This window comes from Apostichopus japonicus, chromosome 3 (genome assembly GCF_037975245.1).
Source record: "Apostichopus japonicus isolate 1M-3 chromosome 3, ASM3797524v1, whole genome shotgun sequence".
Lineage (NCBI taxonomy): Eukaryota > Metazoa > Echinodermata > Holothuroidea > Aspidochirotida > Stichopodidae > Apostichopus > Apostichopus japonicus.
Genome location: NC_092563.1, coordinates 9,734,383 through 9,757,500, shown reverse-complemented (window position 1 = coordinate 9,757,500; position 23,118 = coordinate 9,734,383). Strand labels below are relative to the sequence as shown.

Sequence of the window (23,118 nt, the reverse complement as noted above, 5' to 3'; positions counted from 1 at the left end):
TAATGACAATAAAGACATACAGGGTTAGTAATGGAATACAAGAACTTGGCGGGATGCGCGAACAGTACCCTGCACATGATTTCATAGGTGGGTTGCCGGTGGTGGTGGTAGGGGTGGTAGTGGGGGGGGGGTGGTTCCCCTATTTTTATTTCTATTGGGGAGATGAAGGATTATGGAAGGGAGTCGTAGGAAAAATGGTATACTTTTTACCTGACTTTATGTAAAACATCCCAGACAGACTGCTTCCCCATTTTTTTTTGATGCATGTGTGTATGTGTTGGGGTTGGGGGTAGGAGGGGGTGGCTCGGTTATCCGCCCATCTCCTATTCGTGCTCACAGGCGGGGAGGGGGAGGGCATATAGTGTCAAGTAGTTTTAATTACTATAGCTTTTACCGACAAATTGATAAATTTACTACTAAACGTATCAATACAAATTAACGTATCAATATAACTGTGTGTGGACAGTATTTTAACCGAATCTTATAAGTTTGTCTGCTTAGAAGGTTAAAGTGACATTGTCATTTGTGCTATAAAGTTAGAAATTAATGTTTTGTTACATTCAGTAGACAAATGTCCATGTTTTACTCAGTTAAATATATAATACCATTTCTTGCGAAATATAGACACAGGTTACTTCGTTACGCAGGGGAGTAGTTGCAGGTTACCAGCCAAGCGTTCTCAAACGTTCTTTTGGAACTTCTTGCCCATCGACAGAATTTGATCCCACAACCAACCTTTGTTGTTTCAGCCCAAACGACCTATAACATTGAATGAAAAGTAACTAAGAGCAATTATTATGTGAGAAAAATTTATACAAATAATATAGTGGATAGATAGTAATATAGAAAAGAAAAATAATTAATAAAGATAACAAGCAATAATCAATTTTGTCATACTAAGACTTCATACTTAGACTTGATCAAGCCTTCGGGTGTATGTATAGACCCCCCCCCCCTCCAAAAAAAAAAAAGAAAGAAGCATTTTGACGTCTCTAAAATGGAATGTGAGTTTTCTTATAGCTGTTTTAGGGAAATGTTTTATTACAAAGATGTCTATCACAATGACTAGCTAGGCGTCTTTGTCCATAAAAATACATTCAATTTAACAATTTTCTAATGTTTATATTTGTTAACTCTGATAAACTCCGGGGTGATATGTCATCAGGTTAAAAATTGCTCTATCAGTTGGTGGGAGCCACACCTTAATTTGCATCAACCTGTAGACTTCATTGAGAACTATTGCATGATCGGCTCATACACACACAATAACGTTAATTTTGGGACACAAGTCAACCGCAAATGGTTGAGTCTTTCACCTTTTACATCTCCTTTTGGATATTCATATGGCGTATACTTGGTTTGCGTTTCTAGATTGTTTGTTTACCTGAGTATAATGGCCGCAAACTGCTCCTTTTCTGCATGTGTTCATGGGGTAGCTGAAGTTCGCCACTTCGCTATTCCACATATCAACTGGTAGGGTCACTACCGGGGGATTATCGCCTCCTTCATCTAGCCATGAAATGAACAAATTCTGGCCAATTCCTTGGTAATCTGCATGCACACGTTTGTCGGGATGTGCGTAAAAACAACCATTACTCCATTCCTGTGCTTGTTCTGCAAGTTTGGACCTCCACAACTGTCGACATATAAAATAGTAATAAATATTTTTCAAAATGTATCAAGGAATAAGTTAACCTAATAAAATAACGATTTTGCTCTATCGACGGATTAAATATATACATGGATATATCCTTAATGTTATTGGAATGAAATTTTAGCTGCACAAAATATACTGCTGAAAGCATGAATCACTGATTCTCACATAATGTCTAAACTCACACATTTATAAGATTATACATATATATAAATATATCTCTCTTTATATATGAATTATATCATATATATATATATATATATATATATATATATATATATATATATATATATATATATATATATATACATTTACATATATATATATATATATATATATATATATATATATATATATATATATATATATATATATATATATATTTTATCTAATACTGAAACCTTTAGGAAAGACCATGAAGCAATAAAAACAGAACTTACTTAATCGAATCTTACTGAATTCACGTTGGAAATTGTGAAATCTATCTATCTATCTATCTATCTATCTATCTATCTATCTATCTATCTATCTATCTATCTATCTATCTATATATCTATCTATCTATCTATCTATCTATCTATCTATCTATCTATCTATCTATCTATCTATCTATCTATCTATCTATCTATCTATCTATCTATCTATCTATCTATCTATCTATCTATCTATCTATCTATCTATCTATCTATCTATCTATCTATCTATCTATCTATCTATCTATCTATCTATCTATCTATCTATCTATCTATCTATCTATCTATCTATCTATCTATCTATCTATCTATCTATCTATCTATCTATCTATCTATCTATCTATCTATCTATCTATCTATCTATCTATCTATCTATCTATCTATCTATCTATCTATCTATCTATCTATCTATCTATCTATCTATCTATCTATCTATCTATCTATCTATCTATCTATCTATCTATCTATCTATCTATCTATCTATCTATCTATCTATCTATCTATCTATCTATCTATCTATCTATCTATCTATCTATCTATCTATCTATCTATCTATCTATCTATCTATCTATCTATCTATCTATCTATCTATCTATCTATCTATCTATCTATCTATCTATCTATCTATCTATCTATCTATCTATCTATCTATCTATCTATCTATCTATCTATCTATCTATCTATCTATCTATCTATCTATCTATCTATCTATCTATCTATCTATCTATCTATCTATCTATCTATCTATCTATCTATCTATCTATCTATCTATCTATCTATCTATCTATCTATCTATCTATCTATCTATCTATCTATCTATCTATCTATCTATCTATCTATCTATCTATCTATCTATCTATCTATCTATCTATCTATCTATCTATCTATCTATCTATCTATCTATCTATCTATCTATCTATCTATCTATCTATCTATCTATCTATCTATCTATCCAGGCGCGTATCCAGGGGGGGGGGCGTTGGGGGCGCGCGCCCCCCGGGTAAGAAAAAGAGGAGAGGGAAAAAAGAGAAGAAAAAAGGGAAAAAAGAAGGGGAAAATAGGAGGAAGGAGAGGAAGGACGGAAAAGAAAAAGAAGAAAGAGAAAAAAGGAGAAAAGGACGAACCCACCACTTCTTGAGATTGTTCTAATGTGCATGAAAACGCGCGCCCACAACCCTACGCCCAACCCCTCTCATCACTGCCCGATGAGTTACGAAACTGAATTAATGACCTTTGCCCGTAGTACCAAGACCTCTTGACAAAATCCGGCAACACACTACTTCATCGATAACAAGTGATTGGGTTGTGGAGGTCGTGCACTGACCTACATGGAGTGTGACCACTCCCGGCTTTGCAATTTCCCAAGATCAGGCCCCGAAGAAATCCAAAGGGCACTGCACTGTATGAACATCTAGCAGTATCTAGCGATATCTAGAGATGAAAATCTAGAGATCTTCCCTAAACTGAAAGCAGATAGAGAATCGAAGCCTTCAATGTGTAATGAACATGAAACTGTGCGTCTTTCGAAATGAAAAGAATGTGGGGCGCAACTCCTATGGGCTCCTATGGGCCCTATGCTTAGGTTTGATAACTGTATTTGTACAGAAGTCTCCATTATACTCCAAACAGTAGGGGGGGGGAGGGGCACTTGCTCACCCCTGGAAAATTAAAAAAAAAAGTTAAGCATATGACATTTCAATGATTTCCCCCCAGCCAACAGTTCTCTAGTTATGTTCATTGCATACTGACCCAAAATGCATTACTGAAAGTCAAAATCCTAAGACATGAGATCTCAAAATATCCGATGTGTAAATGCAGCCTGAACGGGAAGTGTCTTTTCCGACGATCTAGGAGTATTTTTTGGCAAAAAATCGTCGCACGCTCCGCGCCAACCGATGGTGGCGCTCCGCTTAGATAGTATCAAGTAGTGTGTTACACCTATATGACCTACTGACCCCCCTTGTACTACATTTCTGCGGACACCCTTGCTAGGCCTCCTAATGGGGGCCCCTCTGGGCCAGGAGCCACCCCCAGGCTCATCGTTACGCCACTGGTGGAGCATTGCACAATAAACATATAATAGTTATTTATTTCAGTCTCATTTCAATTATTCGAATTTTTAAAGCAAACAGATATCACATCATATCAGTGAGCATGAAAATGGCGTTCCGGGATGAACAGCCTCCAAACTGTAGATGTGCGTAGTGTTCGGTTCCGGAAATATCTGGTATATTTTCATTTCCTTCAACGAAGTTTTATAGTAGCTGTTATAAGAGGTTTTAATATTTGTACACCAATAACTTAACTGTGTCTGAATTTTCTAAACTTCCCTCACCAACATTCTTCTCCATACTTCCCTCTACTAGTGCAATTTTGACCGGTCTGTTAGGGGTTGAAGGAGATTTTTCTATATTGGTTGTCCATAGATGAAATTTTTGTGCAACATTAAGGGTATGTTTTGAAGTGAATTTATCCAATTTTGAACAAAAAATAAGCTTAAAACCTTAAAAAGTGGGGCTGGGGGGGGGGGGGAGTATCAAAACCAGAAATGCATACGACATGCACAGCATCGTCACTGATTGTTCTTATATCATATTAAAAAGCTAGTCCGAAAATTTCATATTTCAGATTTTACTTTTGAATGTTTTTTATTAACAAAAACTGTACATATGCCTGAAGGAAACTCTTTTCATTAGATGTACTGCCAACGTGGCAGGAATCATGCTTGTCTTGCTTTTGAAACTACATACATTCAGAAAATGTTGTACGAAGGTTAAAATTTTACTTGATGTTCATGTCAAATAAGAACACTAAAGCATTTAAGTAAAATTTACTTGAATTTACTTAACTGCTGTTTTGTAAAGTTTTACATGATCAGCATGTAACGCAACTACAAAATTTTTATGTACAATTTTGCCAGCGATTTCAACATAGCACCCGTTCATAAGTGTTTCATACGTTAATTATTAAAAGCAGCTTGATTCCTTGTTCTTTAAGTAGATCACAACAGAAAAGCACATTCAAGAGACAACAAAGAGGAATGACAACACAAATAATTCAGAATATTTGATGAATTCAACCTTTTATTTCAACCCTTAAGAGGGTTTCCCGAGCATCTACAATCATGCATGAATAGTGAACTACAGTCATGATATTTTATCCTTTGTGTCCAGTTATGGATGGCAAGGTATCAAGGTACTATCTCTTAAATGTGCATGCTTACGAAAATTTAAATAATTTCCTTTTTAGTTTCTAAGATGCATGTACAAAAAAGCATTGGTCGACTTAGGAATTTTCACCCAACTCCCTCAACATGTAAAAATAGTTGAAAGCTCCCAAAAATTAACATAATCAACTGTCTGATTGCAAAATTTGGCAAAGATTCAACTCTACGCGCAGCATTAACTAAAATCTCTTGCATGGATACGTAAATGATCTGTTCATGGTTACTTAAGTTTCAATAACAAAAAATCATATTACAAGAAACATGATAATCGTTCTATGTCATATGAGCTTTGCAACTTAAACATGCTGGTATATAAAGAGCATTCTAGTACTTTTCCAACAAGTAAAGCTTACTATCAGCGCTTTGATAGGGTTATGATCTAATACTATAAAGCACAATGGATCAATACTTATACATCCTCAAGTAAGTTGAAGGATCTTGAATATTTGGTATTAGCCAGTTAAGAAATTAGTTTCCTTCTCTTTTCACATAAATACCCCACCTCTTCAACGTTTATAGTAAACATCATTTTATAGCTAAAGTTAAATCATAATCAAATGTCGGTTTTGAAGACAATTACAAAGATACAACTCTTCCTGTAGTCACCCATATATAAGCAGCATTTTCAAAATCTGCTGCAGATAATAGTTTAATTTCAATTAAGAGTCAACAATCAACCAGTACCAAATAAAGAATGAAGAATGAAGAATGAAATGAGCCGATATAATCTTCTTGTGGGGCATCGCACAATAAACAGATGAAAGTTATTTATTTCAGTCTTTTGTTTTCAATTACTCGAGTTTGTAAAGCATACAGCAGATATCGCATCATACCACTGAGCATGAAAATTGCGTTCCAGGATGAACAACCTCCAAATTGTATATGCACCCAAGCCGAAAAGGTGTGAGCTTATATTTGTTCTTAACGTGTAGCATATTATGCATTTATATGCCAGGGTGTTATAACACACTAACACGTGTTATGTTTGGGAGCATGCTAGAGCTAGATATGTTAAAGATACAATACAGTAAATCGTAGTGGTATTATATTTTTTATTTTTTTTATTTTTATATCGTTTTATATTTTTATATAATATAAAATATTTTTTTATTTTTTATATTTGTTATATTTGTTATTTTTATATATTTTTTTAACACAGGCCGCAATAAAAAGGCCTGTAGCATAACACGTGTTATCATGTTATAACACAGATGCATATAAATGCGCAATATATTCAAGTCGAAAACGCTATTATAAGCAACTGTACAATTAGGTTCGGGTGGTATATGTATGTAGTGTTCGGTTTCGGAAATATATGGTAGTTTTTCATTCCATTCAACGAAGTTTGATAGTATAGCCGTTATAAGAGGTTTTGATATTTGTACACCAATAAATAAACTGTGTCTGAATTTTCGAAAATTCCCTGACCACCATTCTTCATCATACTTCCCTCTACTCGTGCAATTTTGACCGGCCTGTTAGGGGTTGAAGGAGGTTTTTCTATATTGGTGTCCATAGATGAAATTTGTGCAACATTATGGGTAGTTTTGGAAGAGAATTTATTCACGAGAGTGTGAATTTTCAAATTCTGAACAAATAATGGGCTCAAAACCTTGAAAAATTGTGCTTACGGGTATTGTGGGCCGCGACGTAGAATCACCTACAAAAAGCAATGATCCACAGGAGATGCAATGAGGTCGAATAGGATGTGTGACTGGTGACAATCTTCAAAAAGGTTATGGATGAAAAAACTATTAGGAAATTCTTGGTTATCAGGCAAAAGTGTACATTTGGTTGGTCATTTCAAGCCCGAGAAGTGCCATTTCCGGTAATCTGGGGGGTAACAAAACCAGAAATTTTCTTGTACGCTGCGCGCCAACTGATGGTGGCGCTCCGCTTAGATAGTAATTCGCGCCCCGGGTTAGAAAATCCTGGATACGCCCCTGCTATCTATCTATCTATCCATCCATCCATCCATCCATCCATCCATCCATCCATCCATCCATCCATCCATCCATCCATCCATCCATCCATCCATCCATCCATCCATCCATCCATCCATCCATCCATCCATCCATCCATCCATCCATCCATCCATCCATCCATCCATCCATCCATCCATCCATCCATCCATCCATCCATCCATCCATCCATCCATCCATCCATCCATCCATCCATCCATCCATCCATCCATCCATCCATCCATCCATCCATCCATCCATCCATCCATCCATCCATCCATCCATCCATCCATCCATCCATCCATCCATCCATCCATCCATCCATCCATCCATCCATCCATCCATCCATCCATCCATCCATCCATCCATCCATCCATCCATCCATCCATCCATCCATCCATCCATCCATCCATCCATCCATCCATCCATCCATCCATCCATCCATCCATCCATCCATCCATCCATCCATCCATCCATCCATCCATCCATCCATCCATCCATCCATCCATCCATCCATCCATCCATCCATCCATCCATCCATCCATCCATCCATCCATCCATCCATCCATCCATCCATCCATCCATCCATCCATCCATCCATCCATCCATCCATCCATCCATCCATCCATCCATCCATCCATCCATCCATCCATCCATCCATCCATCCATCCATCCATCCATCCATCCATCCATCCATCCATCCATCCATCCATCCATCCATCCATCCATCCATCCATCCAACCATCCATCCATCCATCCATCCATCCATCCATCCATCTATCTATCTATCTATGGACAACCAATATTGAAAACTCCCTGAACCCCTAATAGACAGGTCAAAATTGCACGAGTAGAGGAAAGTATGATGGAGAATGTTGGTGAGGAAATTTTCGAAAATTCAGACACAGTTAATTTATTGGTGTAGAAATATTAAAACCTCTTATAACGGCTATTATAAAACTTGGTTGAAGGAAATGACAAATACCAGATATTTCCGATATCAGGTATATCGAAACCGAACACTACACACATAGGCGTAGGTCCCGTAGGAGGCGGGGCTGCAGCCCCCCCCCCTTCCCGCAACCAAATTTTTCCCATTTTTTTCGGGCACCTACTGAAAGAAAAATAAATAGCAATGAATAGCTTAAAAATTATCTCCTTGGTAATTAAAATAAAGTTCTAAACTTGGCCGACATTACTACTGTAAAAGAGAGTTTTGACATAAATGGATGGTAAAAGAAAAATTTTGGCCGAAAATGCCTTCCAGACCGCTGGAAATGACACTTCCCAGGCCTTGTAAGTTGCATCTAAGCATTGTCTATTTTGAAATTACTAGCGATGTCGTAAAGAAAATTTGCTCGGGGGGGGGGCGGTCGCCCCCTTCCCGAAATGCGTCATGTTCCCCGACGACTCGGTCGAGTTCAAGACCAGCCACAGTTGGTTCCATATAGCACAATTGTACAATTGTTAAGGCGTCCATACACACACGCGTTATGATAGACCATATATAGTATTTATATAGATACATTAGTGAGAGAGGGAAAATGGAAACGTCAAAAATGGAGTTGTCGGTGTAAGGGGTAGGGTGAGGCGCACACCCCCTCCATAATCCTTGATCTGTCACTGGCTACCCTGTGTATATAATTGGGATCAGCGCTTTAACTATGACTGTTCCTCTTTCTCTTCCCGAGGTCTTGGCTATCTTCTACTCCCTCCTTTTCTCCTTTTTCTCTCTTTTTTCTTTTTCTTTTCCCTTCCTTTCTCTCCTCCTTTTCTTTCCCCCCCCTCCTTTTCCCTTTTTTCTTCTCTTTTTTTCTCTCCTCTTTTCCTTACCCGGGGGGCGCGCGCCCCCAACGCCCCCCTGGATACGCACCTGTTATTATATTATGCATTACTTGCTTATAGCTTTAGCTTTAACGGTGATTAAACTGAACGCTTTACAAGCAAAGAAGAAGTGAAAATGGTACATCATCTTTATACACGGGAAAAGATGTAAACTTACTTTCAGAACATCTGGAAGGTCTCACCTTTCTGATTTGTATGTATTTTTTGTTACAAAGGCTTGAATGATGCATAAGCACCAGAAAGGAAATCATTTCAGCGGCGTGCACGATAATTCATCAATTTAACTTTTACAGATAAAGAGAAATTTATGAACAAAGAGACAAAAGTCACGAATTAAATTAAATTTCCTTAGGTAAACTTGAATCTTCTTGAAACTACAAGGAAAAAAACATATACAAGAAAATGTAGTTGGTCAGTTAAGCTTGCAACCCTTATTCCGCCTGTTAGTACTTTCATTATGCAGCTTCTAGAACCACTAATACTTAATACCCGTTACACGCAAGAACATTATCATATTATGTATTCACATGTGATCTTGCAAAGCACGTATCAACAACGAGTGACATGGTACGGTATCTTATAATGGTATATGTAATTAGTCTTGGAACAACGTAACAGTTTACTTCGTTAACTTTGTCACCCATAAAACCTTGCAGATGAAATCGTAGAGATTATTAAATAAATTCATAATCTGCTCGCATAAATTTTAATTGAAAACTAAGCTCCGAACCTTTTTTAATTTCACATACTAAATAATACATTCACATCTATGTACATCTTTATTTCATTTTGCATACTCACCAGGTTGCAGCCATTAACGAGTTAATAATTAACTCAACATTAACTCAAAATAATTTAACACTAAAAATCATAATCCCATGCACGTTACACCAAATGCAAGATAACTTTAACAAATGAAAAGTGAATGGATGTCTGTATGAAGAACGCAAGACTCACCAATTCGTTCATATTGCTAGAAGAAGGTTTTACCGATAACCTGTGCTCGTTATGGGCCGCTAGAAGTTGCTTCTGCTGTTTAGTGGAATATTCTCCTCCACCAAACTTAGAAGCCGCTCGTCTAAACCGCTCTTCGAACGCATCTTCATCACGCATGAAACTTCTCTTTGCAATCTCTTCTGCAGTAGTCGTTAATGCCTCTCCCGGTGAAGAAATGGACACAGGTTTCTCTTCGGCAAAGCTTTGAAGAAAGCCGACGGCGAGCAGAAAGGCTATTACTATCTTCATGATGAACTCTATTCTCTCAAGTTTGGTATACCTCTGCAAAGTGCCCCTGGCTTTAAGTGAAGAGATTGTTCACTTCCTCTTATTTATGAGTTTCTTATCTTCATCATGTTTCGTTTTAAAGTCGCGATTAGTCAACGATGTGTAACGACCGTATTTGCTTTCTCCAATCAGAGAGCACGATCGAGAATGTCGCGAAATGTTACAAAAGGATGGTTAAGGAACGAAAGATATGATTGGTTCCTTCGAGTTCTTATGATAGTTTTCAAAGAAATAAGAGTTTACTTGAAAGTAACGGAAATCGATATTTTCAATAATATTTGATGGAATCAGACACATAAATGAGCAGACATCAATGAAAGTACGCACCACCCTACGCCATGTCATTCCAAACAAAGCGAGTCACACTTTTGCACATCTTGACGTCATATGTTTCATAACTCCATGACAATTGGAGTGAATTAACATTTTGTTCAGAAAGAAAAATGACAATATATGGTGACATACAATACCACGGGTGTCGATTTATACTCATTGCACACATGCGCCTTAATCATGAATCATGTACGAAGTATTTCAACGAAATGGCATACCATATTGCTGACGTCACTGGAAGTGTGCGTATCAATGTTGTTGGTTATTCGTATCTTATTTAATGCGGGACTTGTATCTTTTTAGGTCACTGTTTCGAATACTTTTGCTTTACATTTCCCACATTTCTTTGAATGATTTGTTTATTTTAGAAATTTTGAGAATTCAGTCATCTTTTTGAAAGTATAATTCCATGAAGTATACGTTATCAAAACAGGATACGAAATAATCTCATTTCACATTTCCTTGCTTATAATGTACATTTTAAACTGAAACGGAAGTTGTTTTTATCTTTAAAACTAACAAATTATGATATAACAACATTAGAAGTATAAAATAGTATTAGTCATGACACATTTGATATCAAGTAATATCTTTTTCTTGTTAAATGATTAACGTATAAACATGAACTCTCTGTATGTTATGTTAATATAATATATACTATGTATGTGAACATGTCTAACACGACATCAATCCTTGGGTGATTTTCATAATCTTGAAAATCATCACACATATGAATGTAAAATTAGAAGTTTCAGTATCAGTTGAAACTTACATGACAAAACTGACTTGTCTGTCTTTATTAATCTTATTGTTTATATAAGAAATTGTAGTCTTCTTTGTTCTCTTTTTTATCTCAAATTTGTAATTTTGTTTTGAATCATCCCAGCACAATATAGTGAAACTTTAGAGTTTTGGTGATTAATATATAGTTCCCATTTCAACAAGGATTGCAATCTTTTCATTTTTGTGGCAAACAATTTGACCTGTTTACATTTGTATTAATAGATTGCTTATAATCTACAGTAACGCCAACATAAGTTCTAGTTACAATGTTACATATATTACCATATAACACGCAGATGATATACAAAAGCAATCATCGATCGTAGTTTGATGATTCCCTGTTTCTGCCCAAAAACATTGTTATAGAATGATAACTATAGGTCCATCTATCAATATCACTTGATAAAACCCATTTACCAAAATAAAATTAATTCTAGATAAAGTGTACAGAAATTGCGCTGATGCTTTTTGATACGTTGGTCTCTTATGAAGAATGTTCCTAAAGGTACCATGTTGATTACCAGAGACTCCTACATTTCACAATAGCTGTACACATCCTGTCATATATCCCGGCAATGATTGAATTCGCGTTGAGATGCTTAACCAGTAAAAATGCCACCAGCCCATGTACATATTGAAGAAATATATGTAATTGCTTGCTGTTTTACACCTGAATTGAAAATTGTGACATTTTGGTTCTTCAATGCTGTCTACCATCATAATATCAAACATATTTACGGAATAAAGGTTGCAATGTTATTAATTTATCATACTGAACACACGCAGTTACATGTGACGTAAGAGTCAATCAGTGAGCCACATGTATGAATACATATAGGAAGTTTAAAATATACATAAACTATAAATGTTCAACTTTGAGTTATTTGAAGTTAATTCTCCAAACTATGGAATACATTATCTGAAAATCGATCATGTGCTACTCTGACCCACTTAATTGATAATAATTCATGGTCTATTTAGACATGAAAGTTTACAGAGGATTGTCAAAAATTGACGATAGTAATTGTTTGATTAAATGTTTTGAGAGTTATAACTATTATTGAAAACTGCAACAACCTAGAAATAATCATAAATTACACCTCTTAGTAACATTGAATGCGTTGTAACTGTAATGTATGCACACATGTATGCACACATTATTAAATTGATACCTGAAAGTTTACAGAAAATTGTCTAAGTGATGAAAGTAACTGTTTGATTACAAACAGAAGTAAACAGTAAACAATAGTTAAAAAGATAAGAGAATGCGATGACTTTTAAACAAGGTGAATAACGTATCAATTACTAATTAAGGGATTATTTCCAGCAAACTTATGTAACTGAGATTAACATGAAAAGTGAAAGGATCTCACCAGTTCGTTCATGTTGCTTGAAGCTGGTGTAACGTCTAATCTGTAAGTATTGTGCGCCTTTAGAATCTCCATGTTGCTTCTTTTTGTAATCTGAGCCACCCCATGTACTCGTTGGTCCTGTCTTTGCTCTCGCGAACCTTAACAAGTTGTCATCATCCTCCAGATCATCTTCGTCTACAAACCGCTTCATTTCCTCAGGTGTCGTAGATGGTACTTCGTCTGAGGTTATTATTGAAACATTTTCCTCTTCGGAACAAACGAAGTTTAGCGCAGATAAGACCAAGAATAATAACGTCAAGAGAGCCATCTTGAAGTAGACGTGTTTCCCTCTCAGTGAGTTCCAGATCTTTCCGAATGTGAATCGTTTTTCTGCAAAGTGAAGCTGCTTTCTACGGAAAAGTTGGTTTGGACTCGCTCTTTTATCTTAGTAAAAACGTCTTTGTCAACTTATTGTCTACCCACGAAGCAATTACACAAGGAATTTACACATTCTAGCTAAAGTAGCCTGTTATGATGGATTTAATGCACTCTGAATCTTTATCTTTTTGCATTTTTTCTCTATCATCGACATAACGACCTGGGTGGGGATCATTTAAGGCCACCTAATTGTGATGATTCATATCGTTGTCAAATATCATGTCATATTTATCGACCAAAGGATATATAAAAGATCAAGTGCGACCATGAAGTTTGTTTGCAGGTAAAGTTTTGCAATTTCTGTAGGCACAAGTTTATGAAAGAATTATACGGCCTGGATGTGCATCACAGTACATATTTAAAATCTTTAACGGTGTGTACCTATTTAACAATGATGTTATATTGAACTCGGTGTGATCTTGTATGAAAGTTGGCATACCGTTATTCATTTTTCTATCATATTGACAGGCTTTAGAAAAAGAAGCTGGAAGCAATTTGCACTGCCAACATGTTTATTTTTGCTAGGAGAGACAATTTTGAATTTACGATATCACAAAAGTGTCACAGTTGTTATTATATCTTACAGCCCAGGAACTGATGTTAATCTGCCAATGGCTTGATAAATGAGATGGTGAAGGAAAATGGAACAAAGGGCCAACGACACATGCAGCTGAAGAAACATGTACATGTTTTATTCAGGTGGAAAAGGTAAACTTAGCTTTTCAATCAAAACATTTACTCTGTAGGGTTATGCATAGTGCAATGTTAGGCTCCATTTTGGTTCCTTGCTGAAGGTTCAAGGAATCTATGCGTAGTATGCGATGGTGATTGCGTGTGTGTGTGTGTGTGCGTATGTGATGCCCTTTGCTCGTAAACACGATAACTCAACCAGGGCAAGAAGTTGGATTGAAGTCATACTTGGTACATAGATGCGCCATACTGAGTAATAGAACCCTATTGATTTTGGTGCTCATTTTATGAATAATAATGAGGTCACAGGATCATACATTAAAATCTCCAAATGCTAATAACTCTGCAACAGAAACTTAGAATTCATTCAATAATTGGTATGAATATGTTGGTAGGTAGCGGGTACATTTTGATATATGTAAAAGTTGATATTATGCATATTTATTAGGGGGCGGGGTTTAATTTGATTTTAACTAAAATAGCTTGTAAACAGGGTAACTGAACAGGGACAAGTTGGTTTTAAGTCATACTTGGTACATAGATGCGCCATAGTGAGTAGATGAACCCTATTGATTTTAGTGTTCATCTTATGAATAATAATGAGGTCACAAGGTCACAAGGTCAAAGCTTTAAAAATCTCCAAATGCTAATAACTCCGCAACCGAAATTCAGAATTCATGAATAATTGGTATTAATGTGTTGTAGCTAGTGGGCACATGGTAACATATGTTCAAGTTGATATTATGCATATTCAAGAGGGGGCGGGGCTTAAGTTTATTTTCACTAAAATAGATTGTAAACACAGAAACTGAACAACGACAAGTTGGATTTAAATCATACGTGATGCATATATGCGCCATAAAGAGTAGAAGAACCCTATTGATTTTGGTGCTCATCTCATGAATAATAATGAGGTCACAGGGTCATACATTAAAATCTCCAAATGCTAATAACTCTGCAACCGAAACTTAGAATTTATTCATAATTGGTATGAATATGTTGGTAGGTAGCGGGTACATTTTGATATATGTACAAGTTGATATTATGCATATTTATTAGGGGGCGGGGTTTAATTTGATTTTCACTAAAATAGCTTGTAAACAGGGTAACTGAACAGGGACAAGTTGGTTTTAAGTCATACTTGGTACATAGATGCGCCATAGTGAGTAGATGAACCCTATTGATTTTAGTGTTCATCTTATGAATAATAATGAGGTCACAAGGTCAAAGTAAAAATCTCCAAATGCTAATAACTCCGCAACCGAAATTCAGAATTCATGAATAATTGGTATTAATGTGTTGTAGCTAGTGGGCACATGGTGAAATATGTTCAAGATGATATGATGCATATTCAAGAGGGGGCGGGCTTAAGTTGGTTTTCACTAAAATAGCTTGTAAAAACACGGTAACTGAACAACGACAAGTTGAATTGAAGTCATACTAGGTACATATATGCGCCATAGACTTTAGTGAGTAGAAGAGCCCTGTTGATTTTGGTGCTCATCTTATGAATATTAATGAGGTCACAGGGTCAAATGTAAACATTTCAGAATTGAATCATACTTTGTGTGTAGGTGGTTGTAGATAGCGGGTACATGATAATGTATGTTCAATGTGATATTATGCACATTCATTGGGGGGCAGGGCTTGAGTTGATTTTTGCTATAAATAGCTTATAAACATGGTAAGTTAACATAGTTTAGTAGGTAGGTCCACAGTCAGTGAAAGAACCTTGCTGATCAAATTAATCAACAATGAAGAAAGCTTGGGATTATAATCTCAAATGGCAAGGAATCACAGTAAGCCAACTGGCTTTCTGGTTTTCTGCTGGCTTAGTGTTATTGCGATAAAATACATAATATGCCATTTAAATCTGGAAACTCTAATGTAAACTTTATCCAATGGGAACAACACAATTTATTTCTGACATTCAAGATTGCATATCTTGGAATTGTACAGTACACAATTGTCATACTTAATATCTACTGCCTTGACTAGATGGAGGTAATAAATACTTTTTACATTGCCAAAGCAAGTATGAAATTTGCAATTGACTGAACTTCATGGTGATAGGTATGATGATATGTACTGGCAATACCACTACTACTGACCACACCAAATTCAAAGTTGGTATCAACTGGAACACTCAACTATGTGACTAACACCTGTTGTGACACAGAAGTTCCAACTTGTCACCCAAGTTGGTCCTAATTACATCATGCATGAAATGTTTCGACAGCTTAGAGCTACAAAATATCTTCCTTACTACAAGTTTCCATGAATTTCAAGAATGAATTCTTCAAAATGATACCAGTCTTAATGCAAGTGTTGATAAAATTAATGTCAATGTATAAAGTTTAATACGTAACTACCTGGTCTTGCAAATACTGTTACCTGAATATGCTTTACCAGAGGAAACACCAACAGGCAAACTACACAGACATTTACTATTTTATAGAACTATCCCTTCAATTGTGTAGTGTACATTCTGTATCCATTTACTTAATTTTCCTTGTTGATCATCCATAGTGTGCTTTCAACTAAAATAAGTAATTGACATAGTTTTCTATTTTAGCATTACACTCAAGAGATGAGTTCCTTGTAAAACCTGTATTTTTATTATCAACCATTGACTCTGGTTCCAGTTAGAGATATTAAATATTTTGTCATATTACTTTCCAGATTGGGAACAACATTGCTACATTTGGAAAGTTTACCGAAAACCCAGCCCTTCATTTTGAAAAGCAGGAGGACCCATAACCGGCTTTGTCTTCATTGACCGCGAAACAGTGAAATGTTGTAGCATGTTGGAAACGTTTGAACTCGGCTTTATACTATTTTCTATTTTTGACTACCAAATTCTGTTTGATAGTCTGGACAAAGAGTACGGTTGTAAAGGCAATACTTCAATTGGATAAAGTCCTATTTCACAAACTGCTCGCTGAATGTTAGCATTAACAGTAAACACTCTTCACCTCGCTATCTTGAATATGGAGTTCCACAAGGATCAGTGCTCGGACTGTCTGTTTTCACATTTAATACCTCCCAATTGAAGACGTTATCACTCCCACGGTCTCCAACGAATGAATTATGCAGATGATACACAAGTTTATGTGTCAATGTACATTGATGAAAAGGATCAGACTATTGGAAAACTTGGATCATTTATAAACGAAATTAAAACTTGGTGTGCAAGCAAAACACAAATTCTCAGCGACAACAAAACTGAATTGATGCATGCTTTTCATCATGATTTCGTAATGTCAACCCTGCAACTTCCCCGTTAGCAATTAAAACTAAGACGTATGGTTAGCAACTTAGCATTCTTTCAAATTTGAGGCCCCCAAACTCTGGAAAACTCCCAACCCAAATTAGGGATTCTCCTACCATAGACAATTTTAAAGCGTCTTATAAAGTTATTTATTCACGTGCTTCCCACATTGGACACTGTAATATTTATATTGTCGATCATTTCGTGTATCTTTTAGTATTCTATTAGTATGTTTTTTTTTTGGTATTCATTTTGTTCCTGTAAAGCTCATTGAGACCGTCGACATAATGCGCTATATAAATAAGTATTATTACAATAGTTTTTATTATTTTACATATTATATATAACTTCTACTTCGGAATGTCTAAACTTGTGGAATTTCATCCAAAAGTTCATTTATGGCATGGGAAAAGGTAAGGGTAGAGAGAGATCTGTTCCCAGTGTATCTCTTCTCATGAATTTCGTAACTCCTACTGAAGCTCCCTTAGTAGCAAACACATATGCCTACTTTGTTTAATTAATAGCAAACAGACAGACACTTTTTTGACCTAATGTATTAATATGTTGATATTTCTATTAGTTTGTATTACAGAACCCACAAGGAGTCTTTCCAATTAATTTCATAAAGGTTTAGCAAAGTAAAGCATGTGAAAGGAACACAGTTTTCTGTACCACAACGTGAAAGTTTCATCTGAGCTGTATTACCGATTGCAAAGTAACCCTGTACATCACTAATATGTAGAATAGAAATACTACAGTTATCTTTTTTGAGCTGACTATCTCAATACATTCATAATAATATAACCTTCAAAATAACAGCCATTATTGACCCGGTATGGAGGTCATTGCATTGAGTGCATTTTGGTTGGACATTATGGAATTTATGTACTAAAAATTTTAAATTAATTTCAACTGAGCAATTGAACAAATTTGTAAACTGTGGAGTTAAAGCAACTGAGTAATCCTACATTTTTCTGAGTTTTGATAAGACATTATCTTGTTTTCAAAACAATTAACTAAATTAAAATGTCAAATTATGGGGCAAAAATGTTGATAGAACTTTTAAGCTTCCGTACATCTCTATAGATGTAGTGAAAACAATGTGACAACACTTTTACTGGTAGAAATTGGATTTTTTTTTTTCGGTGGACAGACTTCATGCTCTAGCTTCTCCTGCAAGTAATCATTGGGAGGGTCTGTACTCTGGTTAAATTTAAATTAACATTTTAACTGAGGCAATTTTTACTGTGTCAGCAACTACAGCCTAGGCCTAGTTAGGCTAAGCTTAAGTTAGGCCTACTGTCTAATAGTATAAACTGGCGCGCCTCGTAACTGCGCTTCTTCTACCTTTGGTCTAACTTTGTCCTCGCCAATAAGTCTGGTTTAATGCAATAGTTAACAAAACCAGAATAACATAAGAAGCCAACCCGAAGGCCGGTAAGGAACAAATATATTGAAATTAATTAACCTATATTATAACTCGTTCATTAATACTACACTAGTACAGTGCTATACAACTGCGTTCTGCAATACTGCTAGCTAGCGAACATAAGACCGATTATTAATCGGAGAAACTCAACTCTCAAACGTACAGCTGCTTCTCATTGCCAGTCGTTGGAATGGCGTACCGGCTTGTCAATGATATATTAGTAGATGATAGCACTCCCCCTATGGGGGATTTGTCGGCTGAAATCGTTCCTAATCTAAAGCTTCGTGGGCCGAATTATAAACTTTCGGCCTAGCTTACCGTTCTAATATTTTGACAAAAGATTTTAAGGCCAATTTATTTAAGTAGTAAAACATGAGACTGGTATTATTGAATATATTTAAAGCATGAAATGTTACTTTACTAATTAATTTTGAACTATCGCAATTCAATGGACTATAAACTCTGGTGGCAACTGTCATGACTATAGTAATAGTCATATTCATAAAGATCTTGATTTATTATAAATTGAAATGACACGTGAGAGTAAACCCAAGTAATAAAATTTTGGGTACCGTTGTTGCTTCTTAAAAGAGCCTGAAGCTTAAGTCGATCGAAAGAAGTATTATTATATGTTAACTATTTTGTTTATTATTCTGTCATTGATAATTTTCCAAAGAGAGGATATAAAACAATATTACGTAACAATAAAAATCGAAATGTCTTGAGTCCTTATTGGTAGTCAAGATGTGTTAAGGCATAGGCCTACTCAGTGTGTACGTGAAGGTTACTTATTGGTTACTTAGTTACGTAACCATTACGTTATATCACAACGTTACTAAAACGTAAATGACTAACGTTGCGAAATCTCGTTGTATGAACGTTGCAACAACATCGCAAAAAGGTTATACAAAAACGTTAATGCGACGTTATTATAACGTATCATCTAAACGTTACAAAATAACGTAATAAAAACGTAAATACAACGTTATTTTTTGGTCTAAATATTACGTAAATATAACGTCCCCTGGAGTCTACAAAATTTCGTAACTACAACGTAACTTTCTGACGTTAATACAACGTAAACGGTACGTAAATATAACGTTATAAAAACGTAATTTTGTTAGCTGGGAAGTCTATATACATTAACGTAGACATAATGTATAGCTACACAATTTCAACAAAATGAAACTGGGCTTTAAAATGTATACTTACTAGTTCGTTCATATCGCCGGACTCGACTTCCAAACGATGTTGGTTATGCCTGTCAAGAAGTTGTTTTTGTTCCTTGGTGGTGTAGCTACTGCCACCCCAGTCCCCTGCAGTGGTGGTCTTACCCCCGGGAAACATCTTAGGAATGAAACATCTGCGGCTTCCTCCTCCATCTTCCTTTCCTAACTTCGTCTCTGTTAGAAGTCGAGACATCGCCTTCAGTATTGATCGAGACATAATCAGAATGTACTGTCACGTGTGTCACATACAACATGACGAAAACACCTGCTGCCTTCCTCATAAACCCCTGCATTCTAGCCATTGGTTACTTTGCAAGCTGTTGAGTGTCCGTGAAAGGATATTCTCGAAAAGGAAAGAGATCTGTTTATTTCAGGATGTAAGTTTTATATACAACCAAAATGAGCAGGAATGTGTGTCCGTCTTCAAGCAAAGAATTTAATCATAATATTAAAATATTTCTAATTAGGTTTGTGTATCCTGCGCACATTGGATCAAATTTGGATCAATTTCTCCTCAAGGTGGCACATAAACAAGTTGGCTAAACAAACACTCAAGGAAGAGCCCATTGCACACCCATCAATTTGCTCATACATGGAATTGTTAAAAATAAAATGGGATGAAGCTGCTTTAAGCAATAATTTCCTAAGATCAGCACGTTCAATTGTACAAACAATGCGTTTTTATATATATATGTAATTCAGAATAACATCAATTGTATATTCAATAGGAACATTGGTGAATAAAGAAATTACATCAAAACTAGCCATTAAAGAGTCATGGTTCAGAGAAAGATTCTGAATACCCGAACAGAAACTGAGCGAATCCTTGATCAAAAAATCCTTGATCCAAATTTGACTTAAATTTTGTAGAAGATATGTGGACGACATTTTTGTAGTTATTTCATCAGACTATGTGGATGATTTTCTACAGGTATTGAACTCCTTCCATAAATCTATTCAATTTACATATGAAATGGAATACGGGGGTAAATGTTCTTTTCTAGATATAGACTTTTTTTTCAGAGTGGTTGGTTCCAGCGGTACTGACACCATCGCTACTTCCGTTTTCCGTAAGAAAACTTTTACAGGGTTGTTTATTAATTGGAAATCCTGGTGCCCCAAAAAGTATAAAATTGCGGTTATTAATGCTTTGCATGAACGCGCACGTAGATTGTGTTCGTCGGATTCCTTGTTCGTTCATGAATTGCAATTTATTACATGCATTTTGACTTTAAATGGCTACCCTAGGAAGTTGTTGCATGAAATGGAGAACTATACTTCTAAATTGAGAAAACAACTGGGCATGGGTCCTGTGATAAAATTTGATCATGGTGAGACCACAGAAAATACAGTTTATGTTAAATTACCATACTGTGGCCCCAGCAGTGATAAACTCGCTAAGAATTTAGGTAGTTACATTAAAGGGTTTTGTGATGACAATATTCATATCAAAATAATTTTTCTGCAAAAGAAAATTTCTGCATTGTTCAACTTCAAGGATTCTTATAAGTTAGATTATGCCAACAATGTTGTATATATAGGATAAACTGTCCAGACTGTGATTCCTTTTATGTTGGAGAAACCAATAGACGGCTTAAGGATAGATTCAAAGAACATCTGATGAGCTCTTTTGGTGGTCAGAAAGGCGTTATTAACCTTAATCGTACTGCGCACAAACATAATCTTACTTTTGTTGACCATTGTGTCGCTATTGGTAATGAATCCCAGTGGTTCAGGAGGAAGATTAAAGAGAATCTCCTAATAAAAGACTTGAATGCTGACTTGAATAGAAACGTAGCGAGCTACGGGTTGGAGCTATTTTAATCCCTACTTGCTTTCTATTGCTGGTTTGTTCTAATCATTCCTAGTTTACAAATTCACTCATGCTTTTCACTATTGTCGTCTTCGGATGTACATGAGCCCTTGTATTTTATTGATCTTGTACAATTGCCTGACGATGGAGTGGTGACCACTGACCACTCCGAAATATAGCAGTATGTCGTTGTTAAAGATATTTGCTTGTTTATCTTTTATATTATCAGTATGGACCACAACTATATATATATATATATATATATATATATATATATATATATATATATATATATACATATATATATGTTAATGCAATGGAGGTAAACGACAAAGGCAAATGAATATATATAAATGAAAATCGTAATGAGTCGGAAAATCAAGAACAGTGAAAAAACTTTCAGCCTCCACCGGGATTCGAACCACGGGCCTTCCGCTCTGTACGCGGACACCCTAACCACTAGGCTATGGACGCTGATTGTATGTCCAGAGGTTTCGAAACCGGTAAGGAAGATTTTCATTTATATATATATAGGCCTATATATATATATATATATATAAATATATATATATGCCTATATATATAGGCCCATAAATATATATAGGCCCATAAATATATATATATATATATATATATATTTATATATATATATATATATATATATATATATTATGTTGAGACTAGTTGAGACTAGTGGAACACTAGTAGTTGTTACTCAGAGTTTCACGCGTTGAGCAATCATCAGACAACTGACAATATATATATAAAAACGAGCGACAGCCGTACAGTATTTAAATAGCTTCAAATCGTTGCACTTCCCCTCTGTCAAAGTCCTCGTTCTATTGTTGTGACTTAGTTACACTAATTTCTAACATTGAACTTAAAGTTTGGAGGTTGAGAAGCTACCTATGTGTCTGTATCAAATCATGGATAAACATTGTTCATCGAAGCATCCTGATGAGATGAGATGTTTAATAATGTATACTTTTTAAGAAAAAGTCACCCAGGAAAGAACCTGGGCACGAAAACCAAACTACCAAACGACTGATCCGCTCTCAGCCCCAGTCCCCTTGCATCGGGACTGTGACTGTGTGATCATCGTCAGGTGTGTATCACCATTCCCTAAGGGAACAGATACTACACATGATGTTTAATAATGTATATCGATGTGTAGAGGATTCTCTGAGGTCTATAATGACTGAAGAATGCAGGATATTATTATCTGTATATTTAATTTCGATATTACAACTTTGATACTCATTGAACGTTAGGTGGAGCAGAGGCGGATAGGAATACCTACCACATATTAGGCTTCGCTGATTTCTTTTGTACACTGA

The 23,118-nt window shown here is 35.7% G+C and overlaps 1 protein-coding gene and 1 long non-coding RNA gene across 5 annotated transcripts in view; one reads left to right on the top strand and one right to left on the bottom strand.

Moving 5' to 3' along the window:
• Positions 1 to 20,229, bottom strand: part of LOC139962698 (GLIPR1-like protein 1) — a 26,032-nt gene extending 5,803 nt beyond the window's left edge. The window contains exons 1-3 of one of the 3 annotated variants that reach the window (XM_071962904.1): positions 19,952 to 20,229; positions 1,385 to 1,636; positions 644 to 759 (exon numbers count right to left, since the gene is read on the bottom strand). In XM_071962904.1, the coding sequence (XP_071819005.1) occupies positions 644 to 759; positions 1,385 to 1,636; positions 19,952 to 20,185 (602 nt within the window). In that variant the 5' untranslated portion in view covers positions 20,186 to 20,229. Of the gene's footprint in view, positions 1 to 643; positions 760 to 1,384; positions 1,637 to 10,116; positions 10,800 to 12,932; positions 13,059 to 19,951 lie in introns of those variants that run through there. The other 2 variants (XM_071962907.1, XM_071962894.1) reach the window with 2 other exon arrangements.
• Positions 13,247 to 17,205, top strand: LOC139962701 (uncharacterized). 2 transcript variants are annotated; one of them, XR_011791304.1, is made up of 3 exons: positions 13,247 to 13,265; positions 13,936 to 14,057; positions 16,722 to 17,205. It is a non-coding gene; the product is annotated as an uncharacterized lncRNA (long non-coding RNA). The 2 variants fall into 2 exon arrangements; XR_011791303.1 differs by lacking the exon at positions 13,247 to 13,265 and adding an exon at positions 13,617 to 13,632.
• Positions 20,230 to 23,118: the final 2,889 nt, after the last annotated feature.